This window comes from Lepisma saccharinum, chromosome 1 (assembly GCF_977018435.1).
Source record: "Lepisma saccharinum chromosome 1, izLepSacc3.1, whole genome shotgun sequence".
Lineage (NCBI taxonomy): Eukaryota > Metazoa > Arthropoda > Insecta > Zygentoma > Lepismatidae > Lepisma > Lepisma saccharinum.
Genome location: NC_139229.1, coordinates 91,000,274 through 91,018,180, shown reverse-complemented (window position 1 = coordinate 91,018,180; position 17,907 = coordinate 91,000,274). Strand labels below are relative to the sequence as shown.

Below are 17,907 nucleotides of genomic sequence, written 5' to 3'. Positions count from 1 at the left end.
CTCCTCAGGTTAATTGCGATGATCAAGATGAATGAGGACTACTGTATGTACAACCACCGGCAAAAAAATGGGACACCTGCATCCTGAAATACTCGCTTCCTTGCAAGGCATTATGTGTGTTGCCTAACTCTACGGCGAAAAGTGGATTTTAATAGCAAACTTTCATTGGCGACTTACAGCATCCCCACAGAGTTATGCATTAGGTCCAGGAACACATAAATTCTAATGGGTTCTGTTGGGTTCCGCTGGACGACCGAAACCTTTCTTCTCGTACAATGTAAATTCGGTCCAAGTTGCGTATTGCTACATTGAAAAAAGGTTCCTGGACCGTATTTAAATTGTTGCGGGGAAAAATGTTCCTGGACCGAATTTAAATTCCTCCAGAAAGAAGGTTCCTGGACCGAATTTAAATTCCTCCAGAAAAAGTTCCTGGAACGAATTAAAATGTATCCTGGAAGAAAGGTTCCTGGACCGAATTTAAATTCATTCAGAAAAAAACTATCCTGGACCGTATTTAAATTCATCCGAAAAAAACGTTCCTGGACCGAATTGAAGTACTTTACGGTTCAGAATCCATTTACGCTTGCTGATTTTCTCTCCTGAACCGGAATTGAATTTATTTAAAATTCCTAGACCTTGAACAACCCTGTCTAGGTGTCCCATTTTTATTGCCGGTGACTGTACATTGCAAGATTGAACTCGGTGTAAACAAGATCATGTGATTTGTGGTTGCTTACTTATTGGTTAATTACGTCCGGCAATTTCACTACAATGCCTTAGTTAAGTGGTCCTTCTACAGTATACGCACTGTGAGCAAAATGAATGACCAATGCCTTCTTACAATAAGGCCTGTTCAGAGATTGCATGCTTACTTGCTACGTCATCATTAGTAGGCAGTGATTCGCAACACGATCACGATATCAACTTTGGCCACTGGCATTTTCCAAACTTAAAACACTGTTCGTGTTTAGGAACGGAAACTCCCAGGAGTTTTAGTTCATACTACTATTGTATTCGAATGGTTCAAACCCTACAATAAAAAAAAATGGGGAAATTCACTTAGCACGGTTGTTGCTCTGGAGATTATTATTACGAGAGTCTGAGAGAATAAGAGGCGGTGATTGCATTCGGAGTAGCTGATCTAAAAGCTTTATTTCCAGTGCATCCCTCGTATATTACCGCGGAGCTTTGACATGTCATTTCCTTAACCATGCTGGCGATTGGCAAGGTCACAGGGCAACCCCGTTCCCTGGTGAGACGTCTTTTCTCCACCACTTGGTATTCCGTATGGGTGCGCCATGCGTCTCTTTAAGATTCCCTACAGAGGGAATTGGACGTGTCTCCGAGCTTCGAGCGGACCTAATGGTTGCCTCAGATAGAAACGATGAAGAAATGCCCTCTCGCTTTCCTGCGTAAAGGCATTCTCCCTCCACCGAGCACAAAGGAAACCGCTTTAAACGCTTGAAAATGTGCTGCACAGAAATGCACAGTGGCGTATTTAATTGGGGCTACGAGGCTCAAGTTCCTTCCACTTACGCCACTTTATGGCATCATCACCGAAAATTCTTATTTGATAAGCGTCGAACTGCCACTTGAAGGACCTAAATTTGGTTCCCATGGTAACCGTGGTCTAAAGTTGACCAGAGTGTTGCCCTGATCGCAGAATATGTTGATAGTTTGACTTGGGTTATTTTACTTCCTTTTTCTGTAAGTTATGACTAATCGCGACGATGAGGATGAATGGTGATGAGATGAAATGAAGGGACACCCATGCCGGGATTCGAACCCGGGACCCCTGGCGTCGTAGCGCGTTGTGCTCACCACTCTGCCACGGATGGCGGTAATCACATAATGTGTAGTAGCCCAGGGGTGTAAGGGGGTGACTTGTCAAGGCACTCGAAAGTCATGCTTACATTCACACGGTACAACCTGGAACTGCATTTATTGCAGACTAACGAGACTCTGGCGTTTAGACTCTCATCCAGTATAATCCTTTGTAGGGCTTGAGTTGTGGCCTGTCCATGTATGTGTGTGATTATCCATTCATCAATTTCATGTTATACCTTTTCTTACTGCCGTCCTCCGCGGCGGAGTGGTTAGCACAGTGCACGATGCCGGGGGGAGGCGGGTTCGAATCCCGATCCAAGCATGGGCGTTTGTGAGTGTCCCTTCATCATATCATCACTCATCCACATCTTCGCGATTAGCTGAAAGTGGCAGAAAAGGAAGTAACTCTCTCCACGTACCTGTATTCTTTACTTGTCTCCTTTTCCTCTCTGACTTAAAACATTCCTTTCTTCCTGGTAACACGTAAACCTCAATATGTCAACCGTAAGGACACAAATCTTTGTTCTTTTTGAGTACCCTTGAAAAATTTCTGCATGGGCCTATGCAAGTAAAGTTATACGAAGCTGGAAGCAACTATTCTACCTGTCGGAAGGCCAAGACGAAGATGGAGGGATAACGTTGAGATGGACCTAAAGGAAATCAGTAAGGATGGATTGACCTTGCCCAGGATAGGGACAGATGGAAGGCTTGTGTTGCTGTAGCCATAAACCTTCGGCTATAAGAAGCCTAGAGAGGGCAACTTTTCTACGATAGTTTTCTGTAGCTTCTTCACGGATTTGCACAAAGCCTACTATGTTTGTTAGTCACAAAATTAAAGATCAGAGAGACCGAGAGCGTACGTAAGGTATTATGTATCATAACAGTGGCATTCTGGGAAATACGTAAATAGCTTCAAGTGCATTAGAGATGAAAAGTACCGCTGCCTCGGCGGATGTGGTTCGCTGAATCACATTTCCCATTACACATCCCGCCAGAATCGTTTCATGTCACTATAGGATGCACCAACATGTGATTCACCACGGCACTCCGCAAATAGGAATCTGTTCAACAAGTTTTGATCTCAAAATAAGAAAGGAGACAAAAGTCAATTTGCTATCGCTAGTTAGCAAAAAAAAAAAAAAGTTTTACGAAATTTATTTTAAGCGATAGTTTGCGTTCGGAATGGCTAATTGAGACTGGACCTCAGTTTAAAGCGCGATATGAACCACGTCACCCTGCTCCCCCTCCCACCACCACTGTAAGCAGAACCTGATATATCTCGATTATAAGGCAACAACGTTAACCACTACGCTGTTGTTCGGGGGCGGAACGAGAACGTTCCGATGAGTAATTAAGATGATGGACTTGTATTCTGTTGATCATAGGTTCAAATCCTAAATGTATGCAACCGAGAGGCACAGATTTACATTGTATTATATATTTGATATTTAGCGTCGCTTGTCTGCCATTTTTTGGCTAATCGCGACGATGATTGATGATATGATAAAATTGATGAAGATATACTCACAAGGGGAGTATATCTGTCGACTCTGGTGGCGACATCGAAAGTCGACCACTTAACTCAGGGGTTCCAGGTTCGAAGGGCATGGGTGCTCATTGTGAGTGTCCCGCAATCAGTTTCATCATATCATCCCTCATCCTTATCGTCGCGATTAACCAAAAGTTGCAAAAAAAGCGACGTTAAATGACAAATCAAATCGGCCACATAACGCTATTGGATACACCCAGCCGGCAGCAATGATTTACAATTATCACTAATGGATTGACTTGTAATTAATATCAACAATATATATACAGGGTTGTTGTTTTCAAGTCGTTTGTCCTAAGAAGGGACGCTAGTGGCAACCCTGCCACGCGCCCCTGGAAATTACGCCAGGGCGATCGTTTTCTGTGTTGGGTTTCATGCATACAGGTTAGATTTTAAGCGCTTATAGCGCAGAAACTAAGCAATTTCGAGGCAATGTTTATAATGGAAAGTTACTTGTTTTGATGATATCATCCAGCACGCAACCATTGTTGAAGTTCTTGCAGGACACCCTGTGTATATATACAATAGCAGTGATTGGGTGCCAGCAACATATTTCACATGGTGTTAATAACGCATAAAAATTTCTAGGATTTGTTATTAGAAATACTAAGAATTTCAGAAGTATAAACTGTATCACAACAATATACAACAGTATTGTAAGAAGTAGACTTGAATATGCTTCTACGGTTACCAATTTACAAATCGCATGAAAATACCGTGGAGAGAATACAGAAGAAATTCTTGAGGTATTTATATTATATAATATATACTAAGCCATTACAGCATAATGTGGCATATCAAAATTTGCTGCAAGAATTAAATTTTAAAAGCTTTTGTAATAGGTGGAATATTCTGTATCACTTATACTTACATAAAACTGTAAACTGTATATTAGACAATAGTTATTTTCTCAGTCAATTGCAATTCAATACGAGAAAAAATAATTTACATGGGCGAAACTTACTGATTCCCAAAATACCTAAAACTCAGAAATATTACTGAGAAATATTTACTCTGTTGAGGGCAGTAAATAAATAAATAAATAAATATAGAACTGGGAGGAGGACAGTTTACTTTTTCTTGATAGATAAGCCTTAACATTAAGAGGCCATGGTGCAGGGATAAAAAAATGGCAATAAGTGGGGGCAACTGCCACCCAATGTTCCCCCTAATCGCCGCCACCGTAATATATATACACACAGGAATAGAATGAGGAAGTGTGTCAGAAGGGCGGATAAACAAAATGACGAAAGAGACGGTAAACACCACAAAAAAGAATAGTTTTTTATATTTTCCGGAATTTGTACAGCATTTTCACCAGATATATAAGGCATCAAATTTGGTTTCGGTAAACTTTACAAATATTATACCAAAGTCTTTAGCGTGACCAGTCTCGATTTTACCAACTCGTCTCTGTACCAGCCATACAACTAATATACTAGGAAGGAATGGTACTAGGAAAGAAACGCATACCTGCTCAGGTCGAAACGCATGAAGCACACTGACCCTATCGCTGAGGTGACATTTGTTGCTGACCACCCACTACGCACTGAACACGCACTGAATGGAGAATCCCAACACTCGCGCTACTCACTACCACGCTCTCACCGGTTGCGGCCGCCTTGAATCGAACAAACCGCCGACAGCCTCGCAGGTAAGAGCCACGACCGAAGGGAGCCGTCCGCCTCGTGATGCCGTTCGAGAACAACTGATAGCCCCATCTCTCGTGCGGTGATGTAACGACTCGAGCGCCTGATAAGGGACGTTTTACAGGAAGCCTTTCGCTTCGATAAGAGCCGTTCGTTGATTGTTTTCTGGTGCTTGAAAGCTCAACCGAGGTGAACCGCTCTTACGGTGTTCAGTGACGTCGATGAAAGGATGTGACGTTGATGATTTAAAGCGCTCGCGTTGGCGTCCGAGCTTATGTATCCGTTCCCCAGAATCTTTTGCATCCTTCTTTTCAGACATGCTGTGGGATACAGGATTCTTACCCTGTATGCAAGGCATATCCTATTACACGTAGGTGTAACTTGACGCGGCAGGTGTTTATTATACTATATTTATATTTACTATACCCGTAAATGGCAGGTTAATTAAAATGTATAAGTTAATGATGCATTTGTACCTCGGACCTGAGAAGCAAAGTACAGTAAAACCTCGTTAATCCGTACCCCGATAAGGCGGACTTCGCGTAATCCGGACAAGCAAAAAAAAAAAAAAAAAAGAGGCAGAATGCAAGGTTTTAAATGTGGCTAGAAGTCAACAATCGCATTCGTCATATTGCTCCGTAACGGCTAAGAATACGTACATCCAACGTCCATGGGAGAACTTCCCAAAGAAGTCGGGCACATCATCATAATATTGGTATCGCGTATGGTACTGCATTGTATGTACAGTATCGCTTTACATTTTGCTGTACTGTATAGTGTATTTAGGCCTATGCCCTTTAAATACACCATAATAAACGCGTTTTGTTGCTATAAACGGAGTTTTGATGCACTTCTACTGTTCTTTTAGGTTATTTCAGTTAATCCGGACTTTCGTTAAACCGGCCAACTTATCCCCCCCATTAGTCCGGATTAACGAGGTTTTACTGTAATGAGTATTTTTTTATGATTTCGCAAATTGAACAGTTATTTAGCAAAATAGTCCTGGACCCTATTTTTATGCGATAGAAAACTTTTTGATTCTGCTCGTCCAAAGTTAAGTCTAAAGTTACGCCCATGCCTTATGTAGGCGCCGACTTTGGGGGGGGGGGACAAGGCACATTCTGCCCCCTCCCCCACACAAATTCACGTAGAAGGACACATTATATATATATATATATATATATATATATAAGGTGTTGTTTATGGGTTCGAATTCTTGGGCCCCCCCAAATTTATGTTAAGGTTGCGCCTCTGGCCCATGCTATTACACAGAACTTAATTTGATTTTGGTTTAATTTTTGTTATTTAGCGTCTCTTTTCTGCCACTTTTGGTTAATCCCGACGATGAGAATGAGTGATGATATGATGAAATTGATGAAGGGACGCTCACAGAGGACACCCATGCCCTGGACGGGATTCGAATCCAGGATCCCTGGTCTCGTAGCGCGCTGTTAACCATATAGAACTTAAACACCTTTTGGAAATATAACATATTCCGTTATATATGACTTGGAAGTGCTGGGCTAACAATGTCGTCATCGTTGGTTCCAGGTTCCAGTCCTGCCGATAGCTTTCCTTTGCGAGTCTCCCTTCATCAGTTTCATCTGAGCATCATTCACATTCATCGTCCTGATTGGCCTAATGAGGTAGAAAAGAACGTAAACAATATGAATTGAAGATTGTATTGAATAAGTGATGGAATAAACACAGTGATATCTTCATCACTACTGGTTTGGAAGACGGCTCTGTTGAGGGGTGTCTGTGGCAATTGTTATTGTCTGAAGCAAGCATAGTTAGTTATTCGCAAGAATCAACTCGTACCAGGATTAGAAATATGTCTTGATTACAAGGAGACCACGTTACCACTACGCCATCGGGAAGGCCTAATATGCATGTGCTGTATGTTTATATAAAATTGCCAACTTGTGTGTCAAGATAGCGTACATAGTAAAATCAATACCCATTCTCTTTCATCAATTCATCCTCATCGTTGCGATTTAGAAGAGCTATTATAAATTAACAATAATACAAATCTTCCTCGTTTTCCTGCTTGATTTCTTGCAATTTCGTTTATTTGACATCGCTTTTTCTACTCCTTTGGTTAATCGCGACTACAGGGATGAATGATGAAATTGATGGTTTCACAAACACAATGATGCATCCACGTCTTGATCATAGTTCGAACGTGGGACATCTGGTGATAGTTCCCCCCTGATGTTCCCTTTTTATCTTGCACCACTTTTTCATTCAGGACAAACACAAACATCCTTGTCTTACCCGAGATTCTAACCCGGGGCCCCTGGCGTCGAGGGGAGCTGTGATAACCACTCTGCCACGGAGGTCGGCAATAAAGTAAAGTATTGTGTATATATGTACGTTGAAGCTACTGCTACTACTACTACATTTAAGTATAAACGCGTAGGTTTTGTTTAAACTCTCAGCGATGGTATTGGACCAAAAAAATAAACATTTCGCATACCAGAAAAAAATTAACCTGAAGCGTATATGGAGTCATTGTTTACAGAAACAAAATCTTTCTGAAAAGATTTTTTATTCAGTCCAGAAAATACTGAAAAAAAAACCACTTGTGTTAAAGTGTCACAGAGAGTTGGTCAAGGAGGTCCACAATTCATTTTAGTCAAGGTTTTATCTAAGTAGTGTTAAAATGTGTTGATTACAACCATCTCTCTGTATTATTTTGACACCACTGAGGTTAAACATTGAGCAATTTGTGGTGTGCAACTCCTGGAACGCATCTGCGCCACTTTAACACCAAATGTTTTGCTGTGTACTGTTTCCTGCTGTTAAGCACTAATTTCCAAATTCAGCTATTTGGAATCTTTATCTCTTTCATGTGGGCGTAACATTCTTTAAAGTAACATTCTTAAGAATTATCTGCCTTGAAAGTCTTCTTGGGAACACACTCTTAAATATGATTTACCCAGAATTACATAAGACAGTCGCCAATCGTCTGACAGCCCACTACATTTCTTTACAAATAATTTAATCTTTAAAATTCAGTTAAGATTAACGGCAGCTTTATCAAACAAAAAACATCATTTAGGAAATTTTCTTCTGTTTCATTTTGGTTATCTTTACTTTTTGCGTACAATGCACCGTTTTCGAGATATTATGCCTTTTTCAAGGTCAGTTTTTGGCGGCATTTTTTCAAGATGGCGGCGAATTTACAGGTCACAGAGACAGTGGTAGACACTTTAAAATCGGATTCATCACAGTCAATTGGTTTCATTTTTGTTGCAATGAGTTCCTCAAATGGCCGAAAAATTGCATAACTCTACTAGACTAGTTGCCGGAGAGACAGACTTTGCAACCATATTAGCTAGGCAGAATCGATTTCGTTCGACAAGGTCATTTGCGAGACATTGAAGATTGTCCCTCGCGGCTAATCTCTTTACAGCAAACACGGTTGCCGTCTCAAGCGGAGGTAAATCAAACACTCAGCGTACGTGAAACGGATGGTCGCATCTGACCATGTGTAGCTTCTTCACATGCATGGTTAGTCTTAACGATACACGTGTCCAGACACATCATCAACGTGCATGTAACACTCCCTGTAATCTTGTTTGTTTATGAAGAGCGTTAGCAGCCTTAATGAAGAGCAGAAACACACACTTCTCACTTTCTCACTCTAAATGGTGGCCGAAGCAATCTTGTCTTTTGTCGAGGGAAGAATTTCCTGTAAATTAGCCGTGGGTCATAAAAATAAATTTTGTGAATTAGTAGTTTTATTTATACAAGCCGCGGTGGTATAGTCGGTATGGTGTCTGACTGTAACTCTGGAGGCCCTGAGTTGGTGATCTAAGATTGAAACCTTTCCGGCCTTGCTCTCCATAAAGCGGCTCAGGGGTTCACCCAGCTTCAAATAAATGGGTACCTGGGGGAACCGTGGGAGTAAAGGCGGCCAGAGCGTGGTGCTGATCACACCACTTCCAAAATGACCGAAATCGATAATGTGTGGTGCCCTACCCCCACATCCCTTAAAGGTGCCTTCATGGCACGGTGCTATATGCACGGGTAACTTTTAAAAAGTTGTATTTATACCGATAAATGTTCTCGTGAACTGTCTTTTTTTTATTCTACTCTACCCTGTAATTTGTTTCTAATACTGGTCTTTCAATAAGTCTGTCTCCTTTGAGGAGTGGTTGGAGTAACGTGCTACTAAGCCAGGGATACCAAGTTCGAACCCTGGTCAGGTTATGTACTGCTTTACCACGAAGGGAAAACCCTCTGGCGCTATCATCGAATTTTAACTCCTAAACGAATGTGGGTGATGCAATCAGCTGCTTACTACGAATCATGCCCCTGCGTTACCAAAACGTCTGGCGTTCTTCAGCACATTGTCCTCATCATGAACAGGAAAACCGACTTTTTAAAAATAAGAAACAAGTGTGTATGTTCATTAGTTTGGTAGGTTTGGCCAAAATACGAAATTGATACATAGAACCAACATGGTAAATGTTTTTTTTTCAAAATTTTGGAAAACCCGTCACCGATTTTTGGACATGCCTGGTGATTAATGAAGAAGTAAGTATTAGGCAGCACAAGGTTCCAACTTTTCATTTAAGATGCCTGTATTTGGCCCTTTTCTTGGCCTAAGTGTACTGCACGCAACTTGAAGAAAGCTAATTATAAGGTATACAAGTATCATTTGGAAGATAATCTCACTGTATAGTGGTGCATTGTGGTTACTGAAGTTGAGCAGGTGGAGTCAAGAAAATCCAACCTGAAGACTAATCCACATGGGAAAAGAAAGAAAGCAGATAATACATTTCACCTTTTTCGTGCTCGTTTCTAAGCAAAGCTATAGAAGTGTGCAGCAGTTGTAAAGACAGTACGAAAAACGTCAGCCGAGATCGGTCATAAACCTTGCAAGGCCAGCAAGTGGACTTTTAAAAAGTTACTACGAGAACCATAACAATTGAGTTCTTAGAGCAGCTGGACAATAAAACTCCGCCTCAGATTAACATTTGATTGTTCGGCAAAGAACGGGAGAAAAAAAGACGAGAACACATTGCACTGTTGTTCATTCACTGTTGCCAGAAAGTCCGAGGCAATAAAAACCGAACCAGGTGTCACAAGAGCAAAACAACGAGCAGGGATAAACAAGATTAAGATTGTAACAATGCTCGACGTGGCTATTGTTGAATACAAGGCACAACGGATGGAGATCCGGAGATGGAATGTAGTGATACCAACAGGGTGCACACTTAAACCACACCTTGCTATACTGCTCGTTTGACCACTGTATGAGAGGCCTCTCGGAAACTGTCTCAATTTGTGGAATGACGGTGAAATCAGTTATGGTTGCTGCATGAACTCGTTGTCATGTCAGGTTACCATACTTCTGTGTTTAATGATGGTCCAATTCGACTGAAGCTCTTCATCGGATCTCAGAACTGTTGGATTACATCAAATGAGGCTGCCTGACCTTCACACGTTTTGCTCCATTCTGCGCCCACGCTCTAGTTCTTATGGTAGAATGTAGATGTCGCCGCTCTACCTTCGGAATGATTTGGGCATGACCTACGTAAGATTGGATCGAAAGAGTGAAACATCAGGCTGACTTTCTATCTTTTAATGATACAAACAGGTTCCCTTGAGAATTTAACAAGATGAGTTTCGTGTACGGATCTGATACTTTAAGAGACAAGCGCTCGCTATATAACTTTTCCACCAAGCAAAAACATAGTTAAGTGTATATGAAGATCTACGGGAACCTTCTGGACAGTAGAGGGAAGTTGACAGCACTCTGTCCAAGAGCTGTTAATTGTTCGCAGGGTGTATCACTTCTTTCTAAATATCCAAAAGGATCTATTGTAGAGGTGAATAGCTGCGGTTGTAAGGTTATATCTCTTTTCCTACAGCATGAATACCAGAGCAAATCCGAGCTTGTGTTATCTTCGTGAAGATCCAGAAACCAATCTGAGTGAACCCTTGGTTTTAATGTAATAAACGCTGTTATTTTCCGCACGGTCTTCATTATTTCACTGGTGTTAAATTTTTGTCTGTCTCATTCAACAAATAATACAATACAGATATTCATAAGGCACACACTCACTTCCTCCACCTTCATTAAAGTATCCCCACAGTCGCTCTTGACAGTACGGAATCTGCGCACCTCGTTCGGTTTGGTGAAGATGGCACCCTCATAGCTGATACCCGCTCAATGAATAGAATATCCATTGTTCTAAACTTCAGGGGGGGTCATAACTACTAACTCTTATGTTAATTGATGATTAAGTGTTACTTTTAGCCGTGAGTACTCTTCAAGCCCACGCTGTACTCCAACCATGACTATGGATAGAAATAGATACGAGATATCAAGACCGAAATAGATCACAAAATTACTTCTACTACACGTTTTATACAAACTTCCCTTTTCTTCTCTAGAAAATAGATTTAAAAAAATGGACACGATAGTCATCTTCAATTCGAGCGATACAGGAAGTCTATCGTGCAAACATAAAGCACGAATTTTGTTCCAGTGCCCGTAGGTAACGCACGACAACTGTCGTAACACCGCCAAAGATAGAAAATCGTGCGTAAGAAACATGCCCTTAGGTACGAAAGCTGTTTCTGAATGCTTTAAAAAAATGAATATCGAAGTGTAGGTCGACGTCCCGACCTCCGCATTTATCTGCGAATGTTTGTACATATTTTCCTGTATTGAGGCTTGCGTTGACACGAATTAATCTATTTCGAGAAAAATAACTTTGCGGAAGTTTAAAAATAAATGCCAATTCATTTTTTGAGACGATGCGCCCCTGTGACCCAGACTGTAAGACGTCTGGCATATATTCGGTCCCCACTGGGGATTTCAAGCGGTCACATAGTCTCGACAGACTACAGTCAGATGTTATATGGTCCGTGTAGCTAGCCACTCTATGGCGGAGTGGTTAGTGCAGCGCGGTTTAGAGCCAGAGGTTCTAGGTTCGAATCCTAATAAGTTTAATTTCATTCTGATTATCTATTTCATCGAATCCTTGATTCTCATCGACGCGAATTACTTAGATGGGTAGAAGAGCAACGTAAAAAAACAAAACATGGAACGTGCTCCGTGTAAAGATGCTTAGTGAAATTGCAGAATCGACTGGTTTCTGCTTCGGTGCATTAACATTGGACCTAGTATTCGGAAGGTGAGAGCTGTATTTATTTGAATAAATCATCAAATGTTGAAATAACCTTCTTGCTTGCAGGTAACTTGCAAATAAGCGTGTGCGATTTCTGCAAAACGTCTTGTTTCACTTGATGTAGGTCACCATCGAACGCATCAATGCACCAGAAGCTTTTTGGGTTATCTACCTTCCAGGCGGATAAGCAATGTGCAAAATTTACTGAAGCAACAATGGCGGACTCCAGCCGCTTGGCAACTGATTTCGCCTTCCCAACTGTAATTGAATTAAGCAATTCCCTGCCATTATTCATTGATGCAACAATAATTATAGGCTGAAAAAGACAATGATAAAACCGTGTGCAATATTGCGGGTACTATTACCGCACAATTTCAAGATCAATTCTGGGTTGCAACAAACCCATTGACTTTCAATGGTATCATTACAACCCAGCAGTGTCCGTGACTGTACGAGTCTTAGGGTAGTCCTAGAGTGTCGGTATCGGCAAAGAGAATGAAAGAGTTAAAATTTTGGGGCACGTCGGTTTACATGGCTATTTTCTCCCCTTCAAAGTATAAGAGTTAAAATCCTCCCATCTAAAATTCTTACCTGGAATTTAAAAAAGGGATGTAAAAATTCCCTTGAGAAAAGTTAAAAGTGCAAGGCTGTAAAGGGACCTGCATAAGACATACACAACACATTAAGAAGGTAAGGAGACACGGAAAAACTTTCTCTTCTCTAAAACCTACAAGGATTTCTTAAACATTCCCAACATGAATGATAAACATTTGGGAAGAATTATTGAAAATTTGGCCACACGATTTGGACTCAAAGATTTAAGAGTGCATTTGTATTTCTGTCATTTAACGTCACTTTTGTACCTTATTAGTTAATCGAGACAACGAAGATGAATTTTGAGTATATGGAATTGGTGCAAGGACAAACATAATACATTCTCTAGCCAGGATTCGAACGCAGAGTCTTTGACCTCTCAAAGCACTTCGCCACCGAGGCGGCAACTTGTGTGTCAAAGCGGGGATTGGTCAATCGTGAGAAACCGTTGAGCAAATAGATACCGAGAAAGAAAAATTGTTCACATTTCACTTCCGGTGGTTGCCTCAAAGGAGACCACAAATCCTGAAATTTCAAATCGCAGTATTCAAGAAGAAGATTGATTCTTGCTCTTCTCCAAACTCTTTTATCTAAATATGAGATTAATAATTAAAGCTTATTTTCATATTTTCAGGGACATACACGCTGAAACCTCCTCCCCAAAACAAGAATCGATCGACAATTATGAGAGGACCTACTGCATTGGTGAGTACATGTTTTCACCATCACTGCTCCTAGAATGTTTTCTAAGTTCTGCTTGCTAAAACATCCCTTGGCCTTACAAGCCTCAATATGAAGCGCTATGTAGAATTTTATACGTGGAGACCGGGTAATCTTATCTTCAGCAATAACACGCGTATATTCGACAATGAATCAAATTTGTTGGCTTTGGAAACCCACGTTAACGAGCGACAAAAGGCACGTGACGCTCGGAAAGCGACCATTTTGGAGATTTCACACGCGAAACGTGTCGCTTAAGGATTTTACCAATCGAACGCAGGTTTGTGTGAACCGTCAAGCCCCCTTGCTGCTGTTGATTGGTTCGTTCCCAAGCGACATGTAGGGCCTCTACGCAGTGGTAGCGTCGTTGCCTTGTAATCAAAGGGTCCCGGGTTCGATTCCCGGTGGAGGCACATAGTGGTTCGGATCCCACTTTAAACTGTAGGTCCAGTTCCGATTAGCCTTACTGTGCATATAGTGGACTTGAAACACCAAATCAATCCAATACAATCCAAGCGACATGTCTCTGAAATCTCTTTTAGATATGCAACCTTCGAACCAAAGCGAAATGACAAGCTGGATATGTCGCTCGGGCTGGGCCGTTTTACCGTGCATCATGTCGCCTCTGTCTGTTGTTCGCACATGCGCGGTGAATGTATTGCTTGAGACTGAAGGGTCCCATATGGCTTGTCGCTTGCCACTTCAGTGTGAATTCTCCGTGTCACTTATCACTAGACCTCGGATTTTATGTTTCTAACTTATTTCTTTCCTTTCAGGTAAATGAGAAATAACAAGTTACGTCAGACTTTCATCAAAATACGCAACAACTGATGAAGTTTTATTGAACCTAAAATAACCTATTTTGCCTGTTAGAACCTATTTTATGTTTTTGCATCTAAATCTTCTTTTTAGGATTTCATATATATTTTTAAGGTTATACATGATTTTAAACCACACAGCTGTATTTGTTCTGTTTGGTAATGAAGAAATTCAATGACTAACTTGTTTGAAACATGCTCTGCTGATTTCACTCCAAGTCCATAATGTTTTTTCAAGCTCTAAAGTAAAATGTCTGGCGCAACTGATGCCTGCACAGTCCAAAGTATAATCTTCTGACCCGCATTGTCTTGGTTACTTTTGGTGCTTTCTGGCATTCAAATTTGCACACTGACAAAGTTTCTGTTTAAAGTTCATTTTCATCACATAGAATGATCTTCACAGATAAAAGGCGGGGTTTTGTCGAGGATAATAGTACAAGTATTACTATTACAAAAATTAGTGGATCATTTTGAAAATGATGCTTAGAAATGAAAATTTGGATTTGGTTAGAAAATTAATATTTGATGGTTATATATATATATCTATTAAAATTTCTCACGGTTCCTTTGAAATTTTGTTTTTAACAATTGTACCTAATTAGTATTTTTCAGGAACAATTTTACGTTTTTTGGAACCTACTTTAGGATTTTTAAAACCTATTTTAGAATCTTTAGGACCTATTTTAGAATTTTTAGGACATGTTTTAGGGTTTTTAGAGCCTATTTTAGGAACCTAAAAATCCGAAGTCTACTTATCACTTCCGTCTGAAGTCTCCCAAAGGCAGCCACAAGGTTGCAGAAGTTTCAAAACTGACAGTCAGATTACTGCTTATTTCGGAGACGATGTAAAGATATTTATTTATATTGCAACCTGTAAGAAAATTGTGTGAAAGTACGTAAGTTTAGGTTAGTATTGCATAAAGGTGGATTCCTTGAAGTTCACTCTTAACAGAAAAATGTTCTTCGTAGAAAATGACATTCGCCGTCTAGAGCTATCTTCCTCGAGAGATTGTTAGCGTCATCTCACACTTGATGCCAAATTATCACCGTCTTCTTCCCACTGCTGCGAGTGTCTCGTACTTTGACGAGGTTATTGTCTTTCGATCGGGCGTCTCGAATCGTGCTGTAATTTCACGGTTTCTTATCCAGAAGATAGATACTCATCGCACGGATTTCGTGATTTATGATGAGCGAAGTCTTCCTGTTTTTCTGAGTTGGCAACACTTGCGTCCTGATTTCAGAGTTGGCAACACTTGCCAGACTTTATGGAAAATTAACATGGATCGACCGAGCCCCTAGACGAACCGTATGCAACAATGGGGAAAAAAATGAACAAACTGTTCTATTCTAAAGTATTCTAAAGTTAGTTTTCTTTACGGTAGCTACATGGCAGAGGAAATTGGCGGTTTCAGACCATTATTTCTGCAGTCACCTTTTTTACAGTGCGGATGCAGAAGTTTCATTGATAACTCTAGAAAGATAAAATATGTGCGCTGAAATATCTTAGAAATACTAGTCTAATGTAATAAAAATAATAATTACCGGAAGACCCGTAATCCTTCAAGATGAACAATAGAAACACGTGACTTATCAATTCCCAGTGACATTCCTTTTTGAGTCAAGATTACTACGTCATGGTAACCAAACCAATCTTCTTGCGCGGTAGGGTCTTGCGACTTGCCTTAAAGTACGGTTGCACTGAGCCTTCTCATGACGTGGTGGCGAAAATGAAATCGTAATCTTACCTTAAGTACACCCCAAGCTTATCTTGCTAATAAACTTTACTCATGTCTACAAATGTAAATATCTAGGAGTTTGAATAGTTCATATTTTCATATTTGACACTTGTTGTTCTCCTTTAAACGTACCGATTTAAAGCAACCAGGAATAGTGTCCACATCTAGCCAGACGCGATGACCCGAAACTGCTCCTCCCCCACCCACCTTTCCCCGCATCGAGCTGGGGAAAGAGAGGTGTGTGCGCTGGATGGTCGAAGGAGGGGGAGAGAACTTAGCATTACGCTTATGGGAGTATTATCTTACTTGTTCTCTTGGGAATATTAAACTTCCGGTGGCGTAGAAAAATACATGAACGGGAACAGTGTAGGTTGAAGATTGTACTTATGTTAGGAAAAGTCGAGACTTTAATTTGATTAGCCTTAACTTGAAGTTGAAGTTGTTTGTACATAAGTAATACGAGTCTTTATCATATTTATGCAGATCGTGACTAACTTAATAATGAACTTAAAAAACAGCTTCCACTTGCAATATGGGGAGTAGTGTTGGGCGATATATCGCCCAGACGATATGTTGCGATAGTGAAAAAATATCGTCCAGGCGATATCAACTACACGATATATCGTCACGATATTTTGGCGATATATATCGTGTCGGCGATATATCGTCACGATATTTTGGCGGTACTTATCGTGTCAGCGATATGTCGTCACGATATTTTGGCGATATGAGTATATCGTGTCGGCGATATATCGTCACGATATTTTGGCAATACATATCATGGCCATGATATATATCGTGTCAGCGATATATCATCACGATATTTGGCGATATCGTGGAGACGATATATCGTCGGTATCACGATACGGAAAAAATATCGTATCGTCTGTGACGATATATCGCGATATCAAATTTCCGATATCGTCCATCCCTAATGGGGAGATATTCATACTCTCTTGTGCTGTTTTTTTCAGTAGCAGTGCCCATTCCGACAATATTGAAATAAGTGCGAAACTGTCACTCTTCACCTTAAGGTCAGTCCGCCTGTCGGTGACGAGGACAACTCAACCACCTTTGCCACCAAGGTTGTGGAAATTAAGTTCTTCCCTGTCCACAAGATAGAGGAGCAAGTTATATGGACAGAGGTGACGTCTGGCCCCTCCCGACGTGTATTTCTTTTCTTTCTTTTGTTCCGAAAAGAAAGTGCGACACCTTCGTCTTTGCAAATGGCCCGCATCGTGGAAGTCCGACTTCTTGTTAAGAGAAGCGCACCCTTACGATTTATCTCTCCCCCTCATCAAGACTCGAGTGTCCGGGTTCCTACCTTCCCAGGTACACGAACGCGAGATTACATTGTTGCGGGTTGATTTATACAAGAGGCGTATGGAAAGACCCACAGAGATGCCATTGTGAGCTTTGTCACTTTATGTAATTACTAAGACAAGACGACGATCGTCTGGGACTTGTGCTTTTTTTGTTGTTGTTCAGGGGTGGCTTCACAGGAAAGGGTCTTTCTAAAAACCTTCCATTTATTCTTGAAAATGTGAAAAGCCTTCTCGTAGGTCGAAGAAGTTTACAGCAGCAAGATGCAAACCCTTCGCATTTCTACGAAGATAGGTCAGGCGCAACACATGTTTCCTCTCTATGCGTGAATTATGTACTCTGCTCACACATTATGTACTGATTATACTGGGTGCGGCAGCGTTCAGTAGGAAATGAGGATGATGCTGGCAACAGTGTGCGACTGGCAACAGCGTCGTTAGGCTGTGTATTACTTGTCATTTGAAGTGCTTCAGTTGTTTGTGCAATGTGGTGGATTTCTTGCGACGGAATTTTCCACAGAAAGTGATTTCCCGTGGCCAG

General features: G+C 40.9%; 1 protein-coding gene and 1 long non-coding RNA gene across 4 annotated transcripts in view; one reads left to right on the top strand and one right to left on the bottom strand.

Moving 5' to 3' along the window:
- Positions 1 to 13,455, top strand: part of LOC145997605 (uncharacterized) — a 166,260-nt gene extending 152,805 nt beyond the window's left edge. Inside the window, exon 3 of the long non-coding RNA XR_014443010.1 lies at positions 13,405 to 13,455. This is a non-coding gene — a long non-coding RNA (uncharacterized LOC145997605). The remainder of the gene's footprint in view (positions 1 to 13,404) is intronic.
- The window catches only part of LOC145997569 (fibroblast growth factor 8-like), a 227,894-nt gene that overhangs the window by 91,295 nt on the left and 118,692 nt on the right, over positions 1 to 17,907 (bottom strand). The window contains exon 1 of one of the 3 annotated variants that reach the window (XM_083134625.1): positions 4,850 to 5,033. The exons of the other annotated variants lie outside the window; for them this stretch is intronic. Coding sequence (XP_082990751.1) covers positions 4,850 to 4,869 — 20 coding nt within the window. The 5' untranslated portion in view covers positions 4,870 to 5,033. Of the gene's footprint in view, positions 1 to 4,849; positions 5,034 to 17,907 lie in introns of those variants that run through there. 3 annotated transcript variants of the gene reach the window in all.